The 18164-nt window shown below is 51.9% G+C and overlaps 2 protein-coding genes across 12 annotated transcripts in view; one reads left to right on the top strand and one right to left on the bottom strand.

Annotated features, from left to right (window-relative positions):
• PHLDB1 (pleckstrin homology like domain family B member 1) overlaps positions 1–4980 on the top strand; it is a 43700-nt gene extending 38720 nt beyond the window's left edge. For all 11 annotated transcript variants that reach the window (XM_028500985.2, XM_028500986.2, XM_024131208.3 and 8 more), the window contains 2 exons: positions 2500–2585; positions 3542–4980. In XM_028500985.2, the coding sequence (XP_028356786.1) occupies positions 2500–2585; positions 3542–3682 (227 nt within the window). In that variant the 3' untranslated portion in view covers positions 3683–4980. The remainder of the gene's footprint in view (positions 1–2499; positions 2586–3541) is intronic.
• A 288-nt stretch (positions 4981–5268) lies between these two features.
• TREH (trehalase) lies at positions 5269–7294 on the bottom strand. Its single transcript, XM_007130978.1, is given in 8 exon segments — positions 5269–5421; positions 5667–5720; positions 5981–6093; positions 6447–6473; positions 6476–6533; positions 6801–6888; positions 6890–6938; positions 7276–7294. Coding segments are annotated over 8 exon segments (561 nt in total).
• Positions 7295–18164: the final 10870 nt, after the last annotated feature.

Raw genomic sequence — 18164 nt, 5'->3', positions numbered from 1 at the left:
ACAGTCGGAGTGTGTTCTCTCACCTAACACTCGTGACTTCCAGTGACCTGTAGGCGTTCTCTTGGAGTCCTAACCATGCCCAAGTCACATAGCTGATAAGTGGCTGTGTGTCTGCTTTCCTTTCCCCCGAATTGTGGGCTCCTAAGGGAGAAGGGTCTCTGACTTCTTTGGATCCCAGTGCCTCAGACTCATTTATTCAACATTGATTGAGCACCTGCCGTGTGCTAGGACATAGCAGTCAGTGTTGGAGAGCTAGACCTACGAACAGATAAAGGAGGGTTCAGATTCAGCACTGTGAGATCGGTACAGAGGAACATCCGTGCTGTAGGGACACGGGAGAGCACAACCGTGCATGCCAGTGGTGACGATTGCAGTGGGTCTTGAAGATGACATAGGAGTTTGCCAAGGGAATGGGCTGGAGACCATTCCAGTGTCGGCAGGAATGTACTGTTAGGGGACCGTGAGAAGCTCAGCCTGGCCGGAGAGAACTTGCGGTGGGTGCAGGGGAGGGATGTGAGGCAAGGCCAGAGGGGCGCGTTGGCACCGGCCTGTCAGGGACCTTTGCCAAGCCAAGGAGGCAGCAGCTTCCAGTGAAGGAACCGGCAGAGACGCTTGTGAGCCTGTGAGCCGAGGCAGCAGGATTCGATACGCTTCCGGAAGCTCCCCCCTCGGCATCAGGGCCAGCGAGTTGAGGGGCAGGGGGCGGGGCAGGGGCACATTAGGAGGCCGTAGCAACGATCTGGGATCGATACCTCGGGCTGAAACGACACTGGGGGTGGGGGAAGGTGCCAGCCATCTCAGTCTGAGTTAGTGATCTTGTGGCCTTTCCTTTGTGACTTGGGCTCAGTGCCCAGGACGTCAGTTGAGGTGCCTGCTCGGTGTCTGCCCCAAGACGGGATGGCCTGGGCCCTGTGCTTTCCCCTGACAGCGCCCCGTCCCTGCCACCCGAGCGGTCATCTGCTCTGCGAGTTTGCCCACCTCCTTCCCGCCACCCCTGCCTCCAGATGCTATGTGCTTCCTTCCATTTTTTACTGTTGGAGTTAAATAGATAAATGCATTCATATAGTTCAAAACACATAAAAAGTTTTAAATTGAGCATTATGCCCCGTCTCACTGCAGGTAACGACCTCTAAATCTCTTGTGTATCCTTCTAGAGTATCTTTAGGGGAATATAAACAAATGCAAACATGTATTCTTACCCCTTTTCTTACACAAAAGGTAGCACCCAATACATTCCTTGTTTTCCTGCTAATGTATCTTAGAGAGCTTTCTATCTCAAATATATCTGTATCTAGATATTGATATCTGGGCATATTTTATAGATTTCTTTTTTAAAAAATTAATTATTTTTGGCTGCATTGGGTCTTCGTTGCTGCACGCGGCTCTAGTTGCACCGAGCGGGGGCTACTCTTCGTTGCGGTACACGGGCTTCTCATTGCGGTGGCTTCTCTTGTTGCGGAGCACGGGCTCTAGGCGCATGGGCTTCGGTAGTTGTGGCGCTCAGGCTCAGTAGTTGTGGCACATGGGCTTAGTTGCTCCGCGGCACATGGGTTCTTCCTGGACCAGAGAGCAGGGCTCGAACCCGCGTCCCCTGCGTTGGCAGGCGGATTCTTTTTTTTTCTTAAATTTTTTTTTTTTACTTTTATTTATTTTTTGGCTGCGTTGGGTCTTTGTTGCTGTGAGTGGGCTTTCTCTTGTGAGCGGGGACTACTCTTCGTTGCGGTGCGCGGGCGTCTCATTATGGTGGCTTCTCTCGTTGCAAAGCATGGGCTCCAGCTGCGTGGGTTTTAGTAGTTCCAGCACATGGGCTCAGTAGTTGTGGCACACGGGCCCTAGAGTGCAGGCTCAGTAGTTGTGGCGCACGGGCTTAGTTGCTTCGTGGCATGTGGGGTCTTCCCGGACCACTGTGACACCAGGGAAGTCCTTAGATTTATTTCTGAATCTGTATCTATATCAGATATTTCTCTGTCATTCTATTGAACAGCTAGATGTATTCCATCACGTGGCACACTCTAATTTACTTAGCCATCTCCACTTGATGGATACTTGGCTTGTTTCTAATCTTTCATGACTATAGGTACTGCCATGGTGAAGCTTGTAAATTTGTTATTTTGTACATGTGTAAGATAAATTTTCGTTAAGTGTAAAAACTGGCTCGAGGGGCAAACACCTTTCTAACTTTGGTAGATGCAGCCAAACCATTCCTAAGGGTTTAACCAATTTATACTCCCACCTGTCAGATTTATTACACCGCCTGTTTTTCCACAGACTTACCAAAAGTGTGCTGTGTATTTTGGGTGTATTTTTGCTGTTCTGATAGGTTAGAAGTGGTATCTCGGTGGAGTTCTAATTTGCATTCTCTATAATTCTGAGTGAGGCTGAACACTGACCATGTCTTCTGGGCTCCCTGCTGGGCTCTGTTTTGGAGTCCTGGGAATCACTCCATTTCCCACATGAGGATGCTCCATGTCCACGAGCCTGGCCCTTATTCCTTTGCAGACAAGCATGAGACGAAGCTGAAAGGGGTCATCTATTTCCAGGCCATTGAAGAAGTGTACTATGACCACCTGCGCAGTGCAGCCAAGGTGAGGGGCAGAGAGACAGCCCTGGGGAGAGGGGGGTGCCCAGCAGTGCTCTGTGAGCAAAGGTCTCCAGCCTGCCCTCTTCAGAGGCTCGGACCCATCTCTTGTTCTCTTTGTAAACTTTCTCTTCCTCTCCCCTTCCCAGAAGAGGTTTTTCAGCTTCACTATGGTGACTGAGGTACCCCTCCCCATATACCTGTAACCAGAACTACTGCACATTAATGCCTCCTGTACCCTTCTCGCCCCTGACCCTTGACTCTCCCCTAAGCACCCCCCCTTCCCCCAGGCCTGAGGGGGGAGCCAGGTGGGTTGCAGAGAGCAGGAAGCCCCGGTGGGCGTGAGTACGCTTGCTTGCCTCCCAATCCTGAGATGATGGTAGGATGTCTCCCTCCGTGAGGGCGGGCAGTGCAGAAGGGGTGGCTACAAGGGGAATAGGGGGCCCTCAGAGACTAGATCTGGTCAAGAGGATTGGTAAACAGGAGACGTTTGAGGCTGGGACCATCTGCCTTCGTGCAGGTCAGCCTTCCTCCCGCCAAGCCTCAGATGCCCACTCCATCCCTGATCTCTGCCCTTCTGGGCTCCTGGGGCCCAGCATCCCACTTGTAGCTTTTTCCATCTGTTCCTCTTTTGCTGAGAAGAGACTCTGGTCCTCACTGGAACAGCCCTTTGAGACTGAGTCTTTCCCTTTTGTGCCTGCGGGTACCAAGGAGCAGTGCCCCCACCTGGCAGCGTCTGTCCCTGCCAGGGTCCAAGGACTGCCCAGCTGAGAGGAGGGGACTGTCTCAGCTTGGGGCCCACCTGGTGGTGGGGATTGGGCTCTGGGCCTATTTAGGACTCAGCCTCGAGCTCCAGGGCGTCCTGGAGTCAGAGAGAGGAAGGGCAGACGGCGAGGCAGGTGCAAGATGCTCCTGGCCTTCCGGGGTGGGCCCTGGCTTAGAACTTCCTCTCTCCCTCGGCAGAGCCCAAACCCGGCCCTCACCTTCTGTGTGAAGACCCACGACCGGCTGTACTACATGGTGGCCCCGTCCGCAGAGGCCATGCGCATCTGGATGGATGTCATCGTCACCGGGGCGGAGGGCTACACCCAGTTCATGAACTGACCGAATGGGCCTCGTGGACCCTCAGACCGGCCCAGGACCCATGCCCAACTGCCTGCTGCTCCGCTCGCCCCCAGAGACAGTCACGCCCTGGGCCTCAGGCCTCACACAAGTGCTCCCAGAGGCCCTGGAGGGCAGAGCATGACTGGGGTTTTGTACAAGAAGTGACTTTGTAATGTTCTGTAAGGAGCTCGTCCTGTGAGTTTCTGAGCTCCGGCCCCCTAAAGAACCAGCCAGGAGATAAAAGTTGGGGAGGGGCCTTTGCTGCCTCCTGGGAGCCCAGAACTTGCAATAACCCTTCAGGGTCCTGCCCCAGGCCCAGCCAGGCTGAGGAGCTGTCACAGAGGGGTCCCTCCGCTCTGACCTGGCACTTGCGCTCCCCAGCCTGTGTTCTCTTTTGTAAAGGACAAATTATGGTACCAGAAGCTGCCAAAGATCCCCTCTTGCCTCAGCCCCCTTTGCAGGGGCCTTGGGGGCTGAGCAGAGCCACATTCATAGTGGGGTAACAGCTCAGGCGGTGTACTTCTCAAACCCCGCTCTACCCCATTGTTGTCCTGCGTCTATATTTTTTATTACTTTGCTGAAGGGCCGGAGACCGAAAGTGTCATCCTTGAGGTCCCAGCCCTATCACCTTTTTACAGACCCATCACCATGGTCACCACAGTGACGGCTTCATCGCCATGGTTACATACTAATTGCCGTGGCTCCGTGGCTCAGCCCACTGCTTCAGCGGTGGGCCTGTCTGAGGGTATGTGCCGTCATCTCTCCAGCCCAGGCCCTTGGGCACCTCCTGCTGGGGGGAAGGGGCTGCACACCTTCTCCCTGCCCCCTGCCTGCGTCTCCAGGCCCTGATAACACAGGCTGCCGGCTCCCCTGTCCAGCCCTCCCGCTTCCACTCGTGCCTTGCCTAGAGCCAGAAGGGGTGAAGCTGGCAACTAGAGACCAGAGGAGGAGCCATTGGATGGGAGAAGAACCTAGAAGGGCTGTCCTTGGGGTTCTGTTATAGGGCTGAGTCTCTGACAGAGGGCTGTTCAGATTCTCCCGATGGAAGTCCTGAGCAGGAGAGGAAGCAGCGGAGGGGCCCTGAGGTCTGGTTGCCCCCCCTGCAGCCTCGGAAGGGGGATGAAATGGACAGTAGAGGACCAGGCCTCCAGCTGTCTGTGCTCAGCCCTTTCCGCCTTAACACTGCACCCACCTCCCTGTCCCCCTTCCCAGCCCTGGGCCATGGTTGCTGGGTCCAGGCTGGATGTTTTTCAGTATTTGTAAGCATCTCAGCAGAACAATAAAGCATTTGGACTATGTCTTTGGGAGGCCTGGTGGTGGGGGACATGGGGTTGGGATACGTGGGGTAGGAAAGCTAGGTCTCCCCACAATGCAGCATTTCCACCTTATTAGATGTTCCAGGGACCCAGGGCCCAACTGTGACCTTCAGGTCCCTACCCTGCTCCCACTCCACTATGACCAAGGACCGGCCTGGGGGTGGGGGGTGGGCTCTCCAGGGATAAAGGATCAAGAGGCAGGAGAAGGCAGGGACTCATGTGGAGGTTTAATTGGCAGGAGCTGGAGCCAGATGAAGGAGTGAAGTCCCGTCATTGAGGCAGGAGGCTGAGCGGGAGGCTAAGCAGAAGGGCAGCTGCAAGGCAGTGGGGCTCCAGGAGAGCTGTGTGGGTCCCCGAGCTCAGCCGGTCACCATAGCGGTCCAGGAGCATCAGGACCACACCATTGGTCCAGCCAAACTCCTCCTGGAGAGAGGTAAGGTCAGTGGGGCAAGATCTCTGGGGAAGGCCCCCAGGTCCTTTTATGGGGTATGGGATCCCCACCTAGAGGCTCTGGCCCTGCAGAGCCCCAGGGGTACCAGGGAGCACCAGTCAGGCTCCTCCCTGGGACCCACCTCCATGGAAAAAACTGAGGCCCGGAGAGGGGAGGTCATGGTCAGTTGCAGGGACAGCAGAGCCCCGAAGTTCCCTGGAGGATGTAGCCCACTCACCTGAACTTCATACTCCCCTCCACCACCTGGTGGTCCGCCGTTGCTGACATCATACTGGGGACAAGAGGACGGGCTCTAAGGTCAGGCCCTACCCCAGCCCCCCAACGCCAGGCCTCTAGGGAAGCCAGAAATGGGAGCCCCTTAGGGAGAAGCTGTTCTGGCCAGCAGCTCTGACTCCTGCAGTGCCCAAGAATGGCCGCCAGGTGCCGCCACTGTCCCTAGCTGTGTGGGCCTGGGCTTTGCACAGCCTGACGATTCCTCCATCTCACCGTGGGGAGGAGGACCCCGAGGGACTGGGCTCAGGGGCAGCTCACCTTCTCATACATGGCTGACTTTTTGGAGTAGATGTCACAGTTGGTTCGGATCCAATTCTGGGCCAGCTGGAAAGCCACTTCCTGGGCTCTGGCTGAAGGAGACTTGGCCAGACCTGGACCCCACCCCAGGCAGGACCCTGAATCTCCAGAGCCCCCATCGCAGGGGGAGCAGAGGCCTGAGCCTTATTCTCCTCAAGGAGGGAAAGAGGCCCGGGCGCTAAGACCTCCCTCCTGGAGCCGGGGGCCAACCTGCTCCCGATCCAGGCCTGGGTGCGGAGAGAGGAGGGCCGATTCCCCTGACAGGTGGAGGTAGGTGTAAATGTTTGCTGAATGAGAGGCTGAGAGAGCAGAGGAGCCAGAGGAGGGCCTCTGCCTCATTTGTTCACGCCTCCCCAGAACCAGGCAGGCGGACCCTCTACCCCCGTGGGCTGAGGCCCTGGGAGAGGCCCCATCTCTGCCTCCTCACCTCTGATGAGCAGGTCCTGCAGGGGGCCCAGGCATTGGGGAAGTCCCGCTGCTGGCCTGTCTTCTGGTAGGTGAGGATCCGGCTGTCCTAGAAGGTTCCAGACGTTACCATGAGTGTAGGTGGGGGCTGGACAGGGAGCCAAGAGGCTGGGCCCTCCTGAAGCCAGATGTCCCCTTTGGGGGCCTTCTCTTCTTGGCTCACAGCTGCCCCCTGGTGGCAGAAGTGGGACCCGCAGGCTAAGGCCCTGGGCGGAGTGGGGTGTGGCTGCCACTTGCCAGAGGTCACAGGTCAGAGTCAGAGAGTGAGCAGGTGGCCCCGCCCCCAGTGTAGCAGCCCGCCCTGCTGCCCCCTCGCCTCCAGGTATTTCAGAGCCTTGTCCACGTTGCCCGGGTCAGAGAAGCCGCCGGCCCAGAGAGGAGTGTGGTAAATGGGGTAAACTTCCAGATCTTTTACGCTGAAGGCCATACTTGAACCAGCCACCTTCCTCCTTGTCTCACAGGCCAGCCTTCAGCGCGGCCTAGCTTGGTTTCTGCAAATTTTAGTACCTCACAGCTTGGGAGTCATTCTCCCAGGTGGCACTGGGTTTAGGAGTAAGCAGAGCCCCTACTCAGGCCCTACAGGACTCTCTAGAAAGAACTGAGGGGGAGGCCACTTCCTCACCAGCCCCTCACCCAGTGGGAGCAACCCCGAGCCCCGTCCGCTCCTCCCCTCCAAATCCCTGACAGGCTGACCTCTCTCCCACTAAAACCACCTCACGTGTGTAGAACTGGAAGGGGATGAAGAGAGAAAACACCTGATGTGGACACAGCAAGCCCCACTCTGGTCCTACTGTGCTCTCCCTTGGCCATGTCCGGCCATGTCCGTCCACATCCGCCTCACTGGGGAAAGGTGCTGGGGTTTCATCCACACCTGGGCCAGAACTGGGGGGCCCTGATCCTCTGGGCCTGGCTTCACAGTGGCAGCCGAGATTCGGGGGGCGCTGGGAGCCGAAGGAAATGGTCCCCCCCAGCTAGGCACGGGGCTGAGCGGTCCAGCCTCCTGCACACCGTCGTGCTCTTGCTGGGATGCCAGAGGCCAGCATGTGGGGACCAGCAGACCAGACTCCCCACGGCCCGGGCCTTGACCAAGGCCACACGGCTGAGCAGCCCCAGAGCCAGAACCCAAGCCCGGGCTGCCTGGCTCCAAAGCCCGCGGCTGCCAGGGACTCCAGCTTCCCAGCCTCTCCTCCAGCCCCCACTCCACGTGGGTCCCAGGCTCCCTGCGCTCTCTCCCCTGACTCCAGGTGAGGCCAGAGGTCCTCAGCCACCCTGAGCAGTTCTCTCTGATCTACTCAAGACACCCCTTCATTGTGCCCGGTGGGCGCTTTGTTGAGTTCTACTACTGGGGAGCGGCCGGGGGCTTCGGGGCAGGGAGCTGGGGGTGTGCGGGGGGAGCCCGGGGCCCGTGGGGCGTCCTGAGTGGGGTGGTGTGATGCCTGAGCTGTCCTCCCCCCAGGGACTCCTACTGGCTGATGGAGGGTCTGTTCCTCTCTGAGATGCCCCAGATGCTGAAGGGCATGCTGCAGAACCGCCTTCCTACGGTGGGCACCCCTCCCCGTGCTGCCCTGCATCCCCGTTCCTGAGACCTCCCAGGACAGGGCTCGGGAAGGGTGCCTGGGGGGAGGTGGTGCTTGGCTCCACCCCGGGGACAACATTGAGACCCTGGCCTGGGAGTTGGACTTTCGGACTAACAACAGGAGCATCTCTGTGAGCTCCGGGGGAAAGAGCTACGTCCTGAATCCTGAATTGATATTATATCCTTTACAGGGGACCCAGGTGAGGGCGTGCCCGGCCAGCCTCTCAATCTCTTGTGTGTCTGCTCTGACTGTCAGGACTGCCCTGGGCAGGAGGATGGGTGACTTAGTCCCACCTCTCAGTTAGTGATCTGATAGCCCTGGGCGGTCCAGCGCTGTGGGCCCCAGGGCAGCTGAGCCAGCGAGGCTTGGCCTCCTGCGCGGTCACGGCGGGCCTAGAGCCTCTCAGTGCCAGGCCCCCTCTCGTCCTCTTGCCAGGAGCGCCAGTGATGTAGCCCCACCTCTCAGATGGTGATCCTGAGGGCGTGGGGGCCTGTGTTCCCAGGAAAGGGGTGCCAATCTGTGCTCCGGGGACTGTGTCATATCGGCCAGGGTGCCCCATCGTGCACCTGCCTCTCCTACTGGTCCAGGCCCTGTTTTGGGCCATCCCTGGGGCAGGAGACACCCCAGAGGGCAAAGGAAACAGGCAGATCACCACTGAGGTTGGGGATGGGGGCTGCTATGAGGGGAGATGTGGGAGAGCTCTGTCCCGGCAGCAGGAGAGGAGGGGCCAGCAGCGGGAGGGCAGACCCTGTGACACTTGCTCCTTTGCAGCTTGGCCACCAGCCTGCGCACCACAGCACTGTCCCTTCCTGCCAGGCAGGCCCCGCTCCCTGGCCAGGCCTGGAGCAAGACAAGAGTGCCTCAGGTCCCCTCCCGCCACCCTGCTCAAACCACAGCCCCCTGTAGATCAAAAACACCTCTTTTTAAAAATCCTCAGTTGCCTGAAAGATGTACATGGCTGGGGTTGAGACTCGAGAGCTGCCTGCACACACATGGTGGGGGGACTTCTGAGCACCCACTCTCAGACTTTGCACATTTCTGCACATGACAGCAATTTTTGCAGAAAGGGCGTAGAGGATGCATCTGGGCCAGGCACCAGCCTGCGGCAGCTGCCTGTAGCCACCTCTACCCACCCAGGATGCCCAACCTCTTGTTCTCATCTCACCCACCGTGGTGGCTTCCTCTCCCCGTGAGAACATGGGTTCCCACCACACCCAGGAGACTGGGCATCTCCCTGCCCGGCCAGGTGTTCCAGGGCCACAGCCCAGGATCAGCAAAATTCACAGGCTCCCAGGTGACCTCAACTCAAGTCGCACACCCTTTTTCCCACCCAGGCCCTGTAATTAATGGCGTTAGCAATGTTTGTAAATCTCCATGAGAGGATTTCAATCAGAACTGGGTCCCAGGAGCCCCTGATTGAAGCCATTAGGGGCTGTGGGCTCCTGGGCAGCCCCCCTGCCGTTCCAGGTAATCTGTATGTCAGTTGAAGGCTTTGCTGGCCATTAGGGGTTGCAAACTCAAATTCCAGGACGCAGTTGTGGGACGTAGTTGAGAATAAGGAAACTAACCACGCAAGGGGGAAGATGCTTGGTGGGATCTGGGGTGACCGGGAAGCACATTCTTGTGTAACTGGGGTCTCCGCTGCAGAAGCTGGCTGATGTAAGGGAATGTGGGGTCCTTGTTTGCTAGATCTTCCGACTTTTCAACGTAGGCGGAGATCCATTTTTTTACGTGAAGTATCCCAATTTTTAAGTGTCTCAATGTCCCAAATTCTGAATGTACATCTAGTAGTGATGCCTGTGTATGAGTGGGGAGTGGGGAGGAGACCTGACCCCACTGCAGGGCCCCCTTCTCCCCACAGTGTCCAGCGCCCCACCCATGAATGAGCCCTCAGCCTGGGTGCTGACTCCTAGTCACGTGGTGCCCTTTACAGTGAGATACTCTGTACATATTGAGATCCTTAATATGTAAAGATCTCTTACAAATCAAAAAGGAAAAATAATATTGTCATGCTTGGAAGAAATCTACAGGCTAACTATGGATGGTCGATAAATATAATTCTCTGTTCGTTCTTTTTCTGGATCTGGATTGGGCCTCAGCCCACAAGGACACAGCTCCCCCTGCCTCAGGGTGTCTATGCCCCGACTTTCTTAGATGTTCTCACCCAAGTCTCACCACTTAGCTTGCCTGCCTAGCCTTTCTTAGCACATTTACAAGCAGATGTGTCACTGGTGGGAAAAATATTCAATAATACTTTTTTTTTTTTTTTGCGGTACGCGGGCCTCTCACCGTTGTGGCCTCTCCCGTTGCGGAGCACAGGCTCCAGACGCGCAGGCTCAGCGGCCATGGCTCACGGGCCCAGGCGCTCCGCGGCATGTGGGATCCTCCCAGACCGGGGCACGAACCCGTGTCCCCTGCATCGGCAGGCAGACTCTCAACCACTGCGCCACCAGGGAAGCCCTCAATAATACTTAAAAATATTTATTCAGCTTTGGTTTCGTGGTGAAGCTGTGAAATCAGCTGTGTGGGGGAAGGACTGAGAGGGGGACCCCGAGAGGCAGCCCAGCCTTCTCTTAGTCCTCAGTAAGTCAGCTCTGGCCCGCACTTACACCCTCACTCAGTAAAAGACCTGCTGGACCCCCCATCCTTAGAAGGTAGCTGGCGGGGATGGGGGTGAGTAGGAGGGGGAGGGGTCTCCTTGCCGTGACCCAAAGTATTTCTTTGAGGAAGAACTACTGGTTTCCTTCTCAATGTCTATCTCAGGGTAGCAATGTGACCAGCTTTTTTAAAAGGTTGATTTCCCAGGCTCCCCTGCAGTCAGGGTTAGCTGGGGACCCGGTTCTGACACCTGTAAGTGAAAGCCACTGGAAGAGGCTCCTGGGAAAACTCCTTAGGAGGGGAAAGACTCAGCTGGCTTTGCTCTTGGCCCTTTGCCCTTCCGCCTCCTTCTTGCCTTGAGCACAGATGAAGTGCTTGGATCTGCAGAAGCCACCTTGCAACCACAAAGCAATGAACCCTAGGCTGAAAACCACAGGCTTAAGATGGCAGAGCAGAAAGATAGAGAGACTGGCCCCTCGATGGTACCGTGAGTCACACAGCCCTGGGCTCCCCTTATATGAGAAAAACAAACCCCTTAGTTGTTTAAGCCACTAGTGTTCAGATTTCTGTCCCTTTTGGCTGAATGGAGTCTCTGGCAGGTCCTTCTTCTGAGGCCTTCTGGTCAGTACATTTTCCTTCATTCCCAGCACAGTGTCCTAATGTCCCAGCAATGTTGCAGTGATCCTGCCCACCTGGCCTAACCTCAGTCCGGCTCTGGGTGTGAGAGGCAGATCGCTCCATCTATCTGGATCAGGTGCCTGGCTCACCTTCCTCACAGCTTTGGAAACCAACTCCAGAGCCCCAGAGTCCTCATCAGCACTTGTGCCAACAGCTCCTGGCATCCTCATGGGCAGTGAAGCCAGGATGGTGTGTGACTGTAGATGGAAAGTGACATTTGCAGCTCCTGGGGTGCTGGTGATGTTCTATTTCATGATCCATTACAAGGTGTTGGCTCTACAATGATCTGTTCCAACTGTCATACATATTTTATGGACGTTCCTGTGTTGCACCCTAGTTCATTATAAAATCATTTGAAATTTTCAGGGTCCATCAGCCTGCTTGGTTTGGCTCATTTGGACAGGAGGGGAGGCCAGACGGCCGCAGCAGCCTGAAGAGCCAGAGCATGATGGCGCCTGCGAGGGGCAGGGCAGGGGCGGGCAGGCCCCGTGCCGTCCGTGGAATCTAACATGAGCCATTCATTCTCTTAGAATAGCGGCACACCTGCAGATCAGCAGTTTCTATTGTGGTGAGAAGTTAAAAAAACGAAAGGGCAGGCAAGGAGCAAGCTCTCTTCTAACAGGCTGCACTGAGTCGCCTGCCATTGTCTGTCACGGCCCACGCACCTTCCTCAGTCTGTACTGCTCATACGTGTGGGGACTCGGGGCTCGGGCCCAAGCCCCGAGCCTGTGACCTGCAGCCCCGCTCAGCTCCCAGGACCGCGGGGCCATGCCTGCCTCTGGGGGCAGTCTCAGTCATACACGGTCTCCACGAGTACAGGCGAGTCAGGTGATCTCTTTGAGCCTCAGTGTCCTCACTTGTGAAGCTGGGGCTGTTATCTCTCCTGGAGGCTTGTTGTAAGAATTAGACGTGGCGTGTTTCAGGTACACAGAGAGTCAGCTAAGGGCAGCGGCTGCTTTGTTAGTGGGTAGAGACGCCCTAGTTGAGTCCATTCCAGCAGCTGAGGAGCTGGAGCAGGACGGTTCCCTCCACGCCACCTCGCAGGCCTCACTCCACTTGGATGACAGCGTCCCCGAGGGCTCGGTTAAGGTACCGTCAGGCCTCCCCGGGAGGACCTCCTTGTCAGCCACTCACCACGAGGCTGTCCTTCCAGACCCTCCTGCTCTGAGATTTGTGTCTTGTATGACACAAATCTGCAGCTGGAGGGAGGGTAGCAGACGCCCAGCTGAGCGTTATTCCAAGAAAAACTGGTGGTCCGACAAGCAAAGGGCAGCCTCCAGGCAACAGAAGAGGACCGTCCTGGGGGCCTCGCCACAGTCTGGGTGGAGTGAAGCGGGGCAAGAGAGGCTTCTCAGAGCCAGCCACCCACAGCAGCCTGCAGCTCAGCACGGGGCAGTGGAGACCCGGGACTGGAAAGCTTCCAGATTCCCTACAGAAGGCTGCCTGCAACACCCACAGTCCAGGTGCATGGCTTGTTAATAGCTCCATTCCTCAGACCATCTCTCTGCCCCTCCACTCCTGGGGTTTTCTGCAAGAAGGACGTGGTTTGGTCAGCCTGGAGAGGATGGGCCTGGAAGGATCTTCTGACGTCGAAGGTTCCAGCCTCTACCAAAGAAGACATACAGATGGCCAGTAGGCACATGAAAAGATGCTCAACATCACTAATTATTAGAGAAATGCAAATCAAAACTACAGTGAGGTACCACCTCACACCGGTCAGAATGGCCATCATCAAAAAGTCTACAAATGACAAATGCTGGAGAGGGTGTGGAGAAAGGGGAACCCTCCTGCAGTGTTGGTGGGAATGTAAGTGGGTGCAACCACTATGGAAGACAGTATGGAGGTTCCTCAGAAAACTAAAAATAGAATTACCATATGATCCAGCAATCCCACTCCTGGGCATATACCCAGACAAAACTATAATTCAAAAAGATACATGCACTCCTATATTCATAGCAGCACTATTCACAATAGCCAAAACAAGGAAACAAGCTAAATGTTCATCGACAGATGAATGGATAAAGAAGATGTGGTACATATATATAATGGAATACTACTCAGCCATAAAAAAGAACAAAATAATGCCATTTGTAGCAACATGGATGCAACTAGAGATTATCATACTAAGTGAAGTAAGTCAGAAAGAGAAAGACAAATACCAGATGATACCGCTTATATGTGGAATCTAAAATATGGAACAAAGGAAACTATCTACAAAACAGAAACAGACTCACAGACATAGAGATTGGACTTGTGGTTACCAAGGGGGAGGGAGGGAGGGAGAGGGATGAACTGGGAATTTGGGGTTGGTAGATGCAAGCTATTACATTTAGCATGGGTAAACAACAAGGTCCTACTGTACAGCACAGGGAACTATATCCAATCTCCTGGGATAAACCATAATGGAAAAGAATATTTTAAAAAGAATGTATATACGTCTATGAGTCACTTTGCAATACAGCAGAGATTGGCACAGCCTGGTAAATCAACTATACTTCAATTTAAAAAAAAAAGTTCCAGGCTCTGCTCCACACTTGGCAAATCAGTGGAGGCCTCTCTGGACACGAGAAGGGAGGAGTCTATTCTTAGGGTTGAATCTCCGAAGAGGGGATAGGGCTGCGTCGCGACTCCTCCTTAGCACACATTTCTGGTACCTTGTCCTTCAGATTACAGGAAACTCAAAGTGTATTGAAAAGCTTAGAGTGTAATGGTAAGAAACATTCATATGCCTACCAACTGACTTTGTCCTATTTTCTTCAGATTTTGTTTTTAGAACTGAAACATAATAGGTCCCCGCTTGTATTCCTGACCCTCAGAGGCGTAGCTGCTCTCCTGAATTTGCAGTTTCCCACTCTCATGCACGCCTTCATACTTTTGCTGTATATATCTACAAACCACGTGTAGTATTGCTTTGCATGCTATTTTTTATTGTGGTAAAACACACATAACATAAAATTTCCCATTTAATGTTTTCACCATTTTTTATTGTACTGTTCAGGGGCACTGAGTACATTCACCTTGTTGCGTAACCATCACCACTGCCAATCTCTAGAAACTTTTAATCTTCCAAAACTGAAACTCTGTGCTCATTAGTCAATAACTTCCCTAGTCCATCCTACCCCACAACTCCTGGAAACCACCATTGTACTTTCTATCTCTCTGAATTTATGGTTCTTTGTGTAAATAGAGTCGTAGAATATTTGTCCTTTTGTGTCTGATTTATCTCATTTAGCATAGTATCATCAAGGTTCCTCTATGTTGTAGAGGAATTGATTTAACAACATATTTCCTCAATGTTGTTGTCAGAACTTCTTTCCTTTTAAAGGCTGAATAATATTCCATTGCATATGTACACCATGTTTCCCTTATTCATTCATCTGTTGATGGACATTTGGGTTCTTTCCACCTTTTGGCTTTTGTGAATGATGCTGCAGTGAACGTGGGTGTGTAAGTATCCATTCAGGTATGTGCTTTCAGTTCTTTTGGAGATGTACACAAAAGTGGAATTGCTGGATCATATGGTGCAGCTGGATTATGTGGTAATTCTATGTTTAATTGTTTCAGGAACCCCTGTACTGCTCTGAATGTTTTAAAATCTTATGTACTGTATATGGAGGGTATTTGTACTGTATCATTTGGCAATCTGATGCTTTTTTTTTTTTGGAGCTGGTATGTTTCTGAGATTCCACCATGTTAATACATAGATCTAATCTGAGAATCTGTATCTTTTAACTTACAAGTTTAAGTGTTATCATTGTGTGAACTTATTTTTACCATCTTATTCTGTGCTCCTTAATTTCCTCATGGTTTTTTCTTTTTACTTTTTCTTTTGTTTCCTATATTTCCCTTGTTTCCTATATTTATCAAATTTTATTTATTTATTTATTTATTTATTTGGCCATGCTGCGTGACATGTGGGATCTCAGTTCCCCGACCAGGGATTGAACCCGCGCCCCCTGTAGTGGAAGCACGGAGTCTTAACCACTGGACCGCCAGGGAAGTCCGAGCCTCTTTTATTATTTTTTCTACTTGTATTCATTCCTTCCTTCATTCATTTGTTTTCTTGTAAATTACAGATTTCATTCCTATTCTTTAGGGCTTCTCTCCCCTTCTTTTCACATGTACACCAACTCTAAAATTAATCAGAAATGTGATTATCCCCTGGCGGAGGCAGGGCCTCTGGAATACTTTAACTCTGATTACCTCCTCCACCTTCCATAATTCCATCCAGCATCGTGGGTCTGCCTTAGTTTCTACACCTCTAGTTCATCACCATCACTGTTGCAGTTTTCCTCAGTTGGTGCTTATATCCATTTACCCACAGGTTTACAGTGTGTTTGCTCTTCATTGCTTCTTTTTAAAATTGAAGCATAGTTAATTTATAATGTTGTGTTAGTTTCAAGTGTACACCAAAGTGATTCGGATACACACACACACACACACACACACACACACACACACACATACACATATCTCACACCTTCTGAGTTCAATTTCCTTTCTCTTAAAATGGATGTGTTGGCAGCTCTAACACCAGTGATGTTATGGTGAACTCTTTTCAGTCTTCATCTGAAATGGTCTTTACTTCACTTTCACTTCTTGTGTTGGATTGTCAGCAAAGGTGGCCACCAACAGTTCTGCCCATCCCTGTGATGCACATGTCACTCCTCCCATCGAGATGGAGTTTATTTTCCCTTCCCTTAAATGTGGACTGGCCTCGTGACTTGTTTTGATCAGTAGAATGTGGAAGTGACCCTGTGCCAGGTCCAGCCTTAGGTCTTAAGAAGCCTGACTGATTCCACTTTCACCCAGTTGGGTCCAGCCACCATGAAACTAAGTCCAATTGTCCCACTGGACAGAGGAAGAGGGGGCCTGGAGGATGAAAGATGACCAAGGGCAAGAGATGCCCACCACCCACCTGCCATTCCCATCCCTTCCGCTGAGGACCACGTGTGTGAGTGAAGCTACCTTGTTTCCTCCAGTCCCAGGTGAGCCATCCCAGCCAACAGCACGCAGAACGTAAATGAGCCGTCCCACTCAGCCCTGCCAAATTATAGAACTGTGAGCAAATATGCAGTGGTGGTTGCTTTAAGCCACTACATTTTGGAGAGGTTTGTTATGCAGCAATAGGTAACTGGAGCTCTCCTGAGTGGTATTTTAGGGGAGTTTGAACTCTAGGGTGAGTTAGTTTTTGTCAGCACTTTGAATGTAGAATGCCTCTGACTTCTTTCTTCTGTGGCTGCTGTTGAGAAGTCAGCTACGAATTTCCTTTGTAGGTAATCTGGTAATCTGTCAGGTGACTTTTAAGATAATCTGTTTGTCTTTTTTTTTTTTTTTTTTTTTTTTTTTTCGGTACACGGGCCTCTCACTGTTGTGGCCTCTCCCGTTGTGGAGCACAGGCTCCGGACGCGCAGGCTCAGTGGCCACGGCTCACGGGCCCAGCTGCTCCACAGCATGTGGGATCTTCCCGGACCGGGGCACGAACCGTGTCCCCTGCATCGGCAGGAGGACTCTCAACCACTGCGCCACCAGGGAAGTCCAATCTGTTTGTCTTTACTGTTCTGCAGTTTCTCTAAAACATATCTGGTATAGGATCCTTTTTCTTTTTCCTGCTCAGAAATTGTGCTGATACTACTTTTGCCTTCTCCTCCTTGTTACTCCTACAAATATTTTTTGAGTGCCTATTATGTGCTAAATACTATTCTAAGTGTCGGGGACTAAACAGTGAACAAAAAAGAGAAAGATTCTATCCTCACGGGAAGGCTATGTCCCCCATTTAAGTGAGGGACAGAGCCTGAGAATGAAGCTAGTGTGCAGAAGAGCAGAGATGAGCTTCAGGAAGAGCAGATCCTGAATGCATGGTTGAAACCTGCATTATGCCCCATCTAAAAGCAACCCTACTCATTATATTTTCAGTAATGTTAGCAATGATTACTCCTTGTTTCTTAAGACAGTTTTAAATGGATTTTTACGTCATTTACAAGTGAAATGGTACTAACTGATATGTGTCCCAGCCCAGCCTGACATAGATGTCCTTCCTCTGTGAAACTTTACGTTCATACCTTCATTTAGTTTATTTTAAAATTAATTCATTTAATTTTTTGTTTCTATTTGATCTTGTTCCAAAAAAGATTTAAGACCATTTACAAAGATGGATAAAACACAAAGTAACATAATTTAGAAGTGTTACTGTGCTTATTGAACCTGAAGAGGCATATCTTTCATTAATTTTGAAAAATTCTCAATCGTTATCTCTCAATAGTGCCTCAGCCATTCTCTCTTCTGAAATTCCTGTTAGACAAATGGTGGATCTTCTCATCTTATTCTTTGTGTCACTTAACCTGTTTTTCATAATTTCTATTTCTTCTTTCTCTGGATAATTTTCTTAGATCAGTGCTCCAGTTCACTATTTTTCTCTTCATTTATGTTGAATCTGCTGTTTAGCCTTTTTTTTTTTTGAACTTTACATTTCAGTTACCATTTTTTTCATTTTTAAGAGTTTTATCTGGTTCTTTTTCACACATGTCTATTCATAGTATTTTATTCTTTTCTTATGCTTTCAGTGCCTTACATGCGTCCATGCATTTTAACCATATCTATTCTACTATATCTTTAGAGTGTTCATATAACATCTGAAGTTCTTGGGAGTCTAATTTTGAGGTTAAGTCTGCTAACTCTTGCTCATAATGATGGCTTATTTCCTCCTTCCTTCCTTCTTTCCTCCCTCCCTCCTTTTCTTTCTTTCTTTCTTTCTTTCTTTCTTTCTTTCTTTCTTTCTTTCTTTCTTTCTTTCTTTCTTTCTTTCTTTCTTTCTTTCTTCCTTCCTT

This window comes from Physeter macrocephalus, chromosome 16 (assembly GCF_002837175.3).
Source record: "Physeter macrocephalus isolate SW-GA chromosome 16, ASM283717v5, whole genome shotgun sequence".
In the NCBI taxonomy this organism is placed as follows: domain Eukaryota; kingdom Metazoa; phylum Chordata; class Mammalia; order Artiodactyla; family Physeteridae; genus Physeter; species Physeter macrocephalus.
Note: the sequence above shows the minus strand (reverse complement) of the source record. Positions and strands in the feature narration are given on the sequence as shown.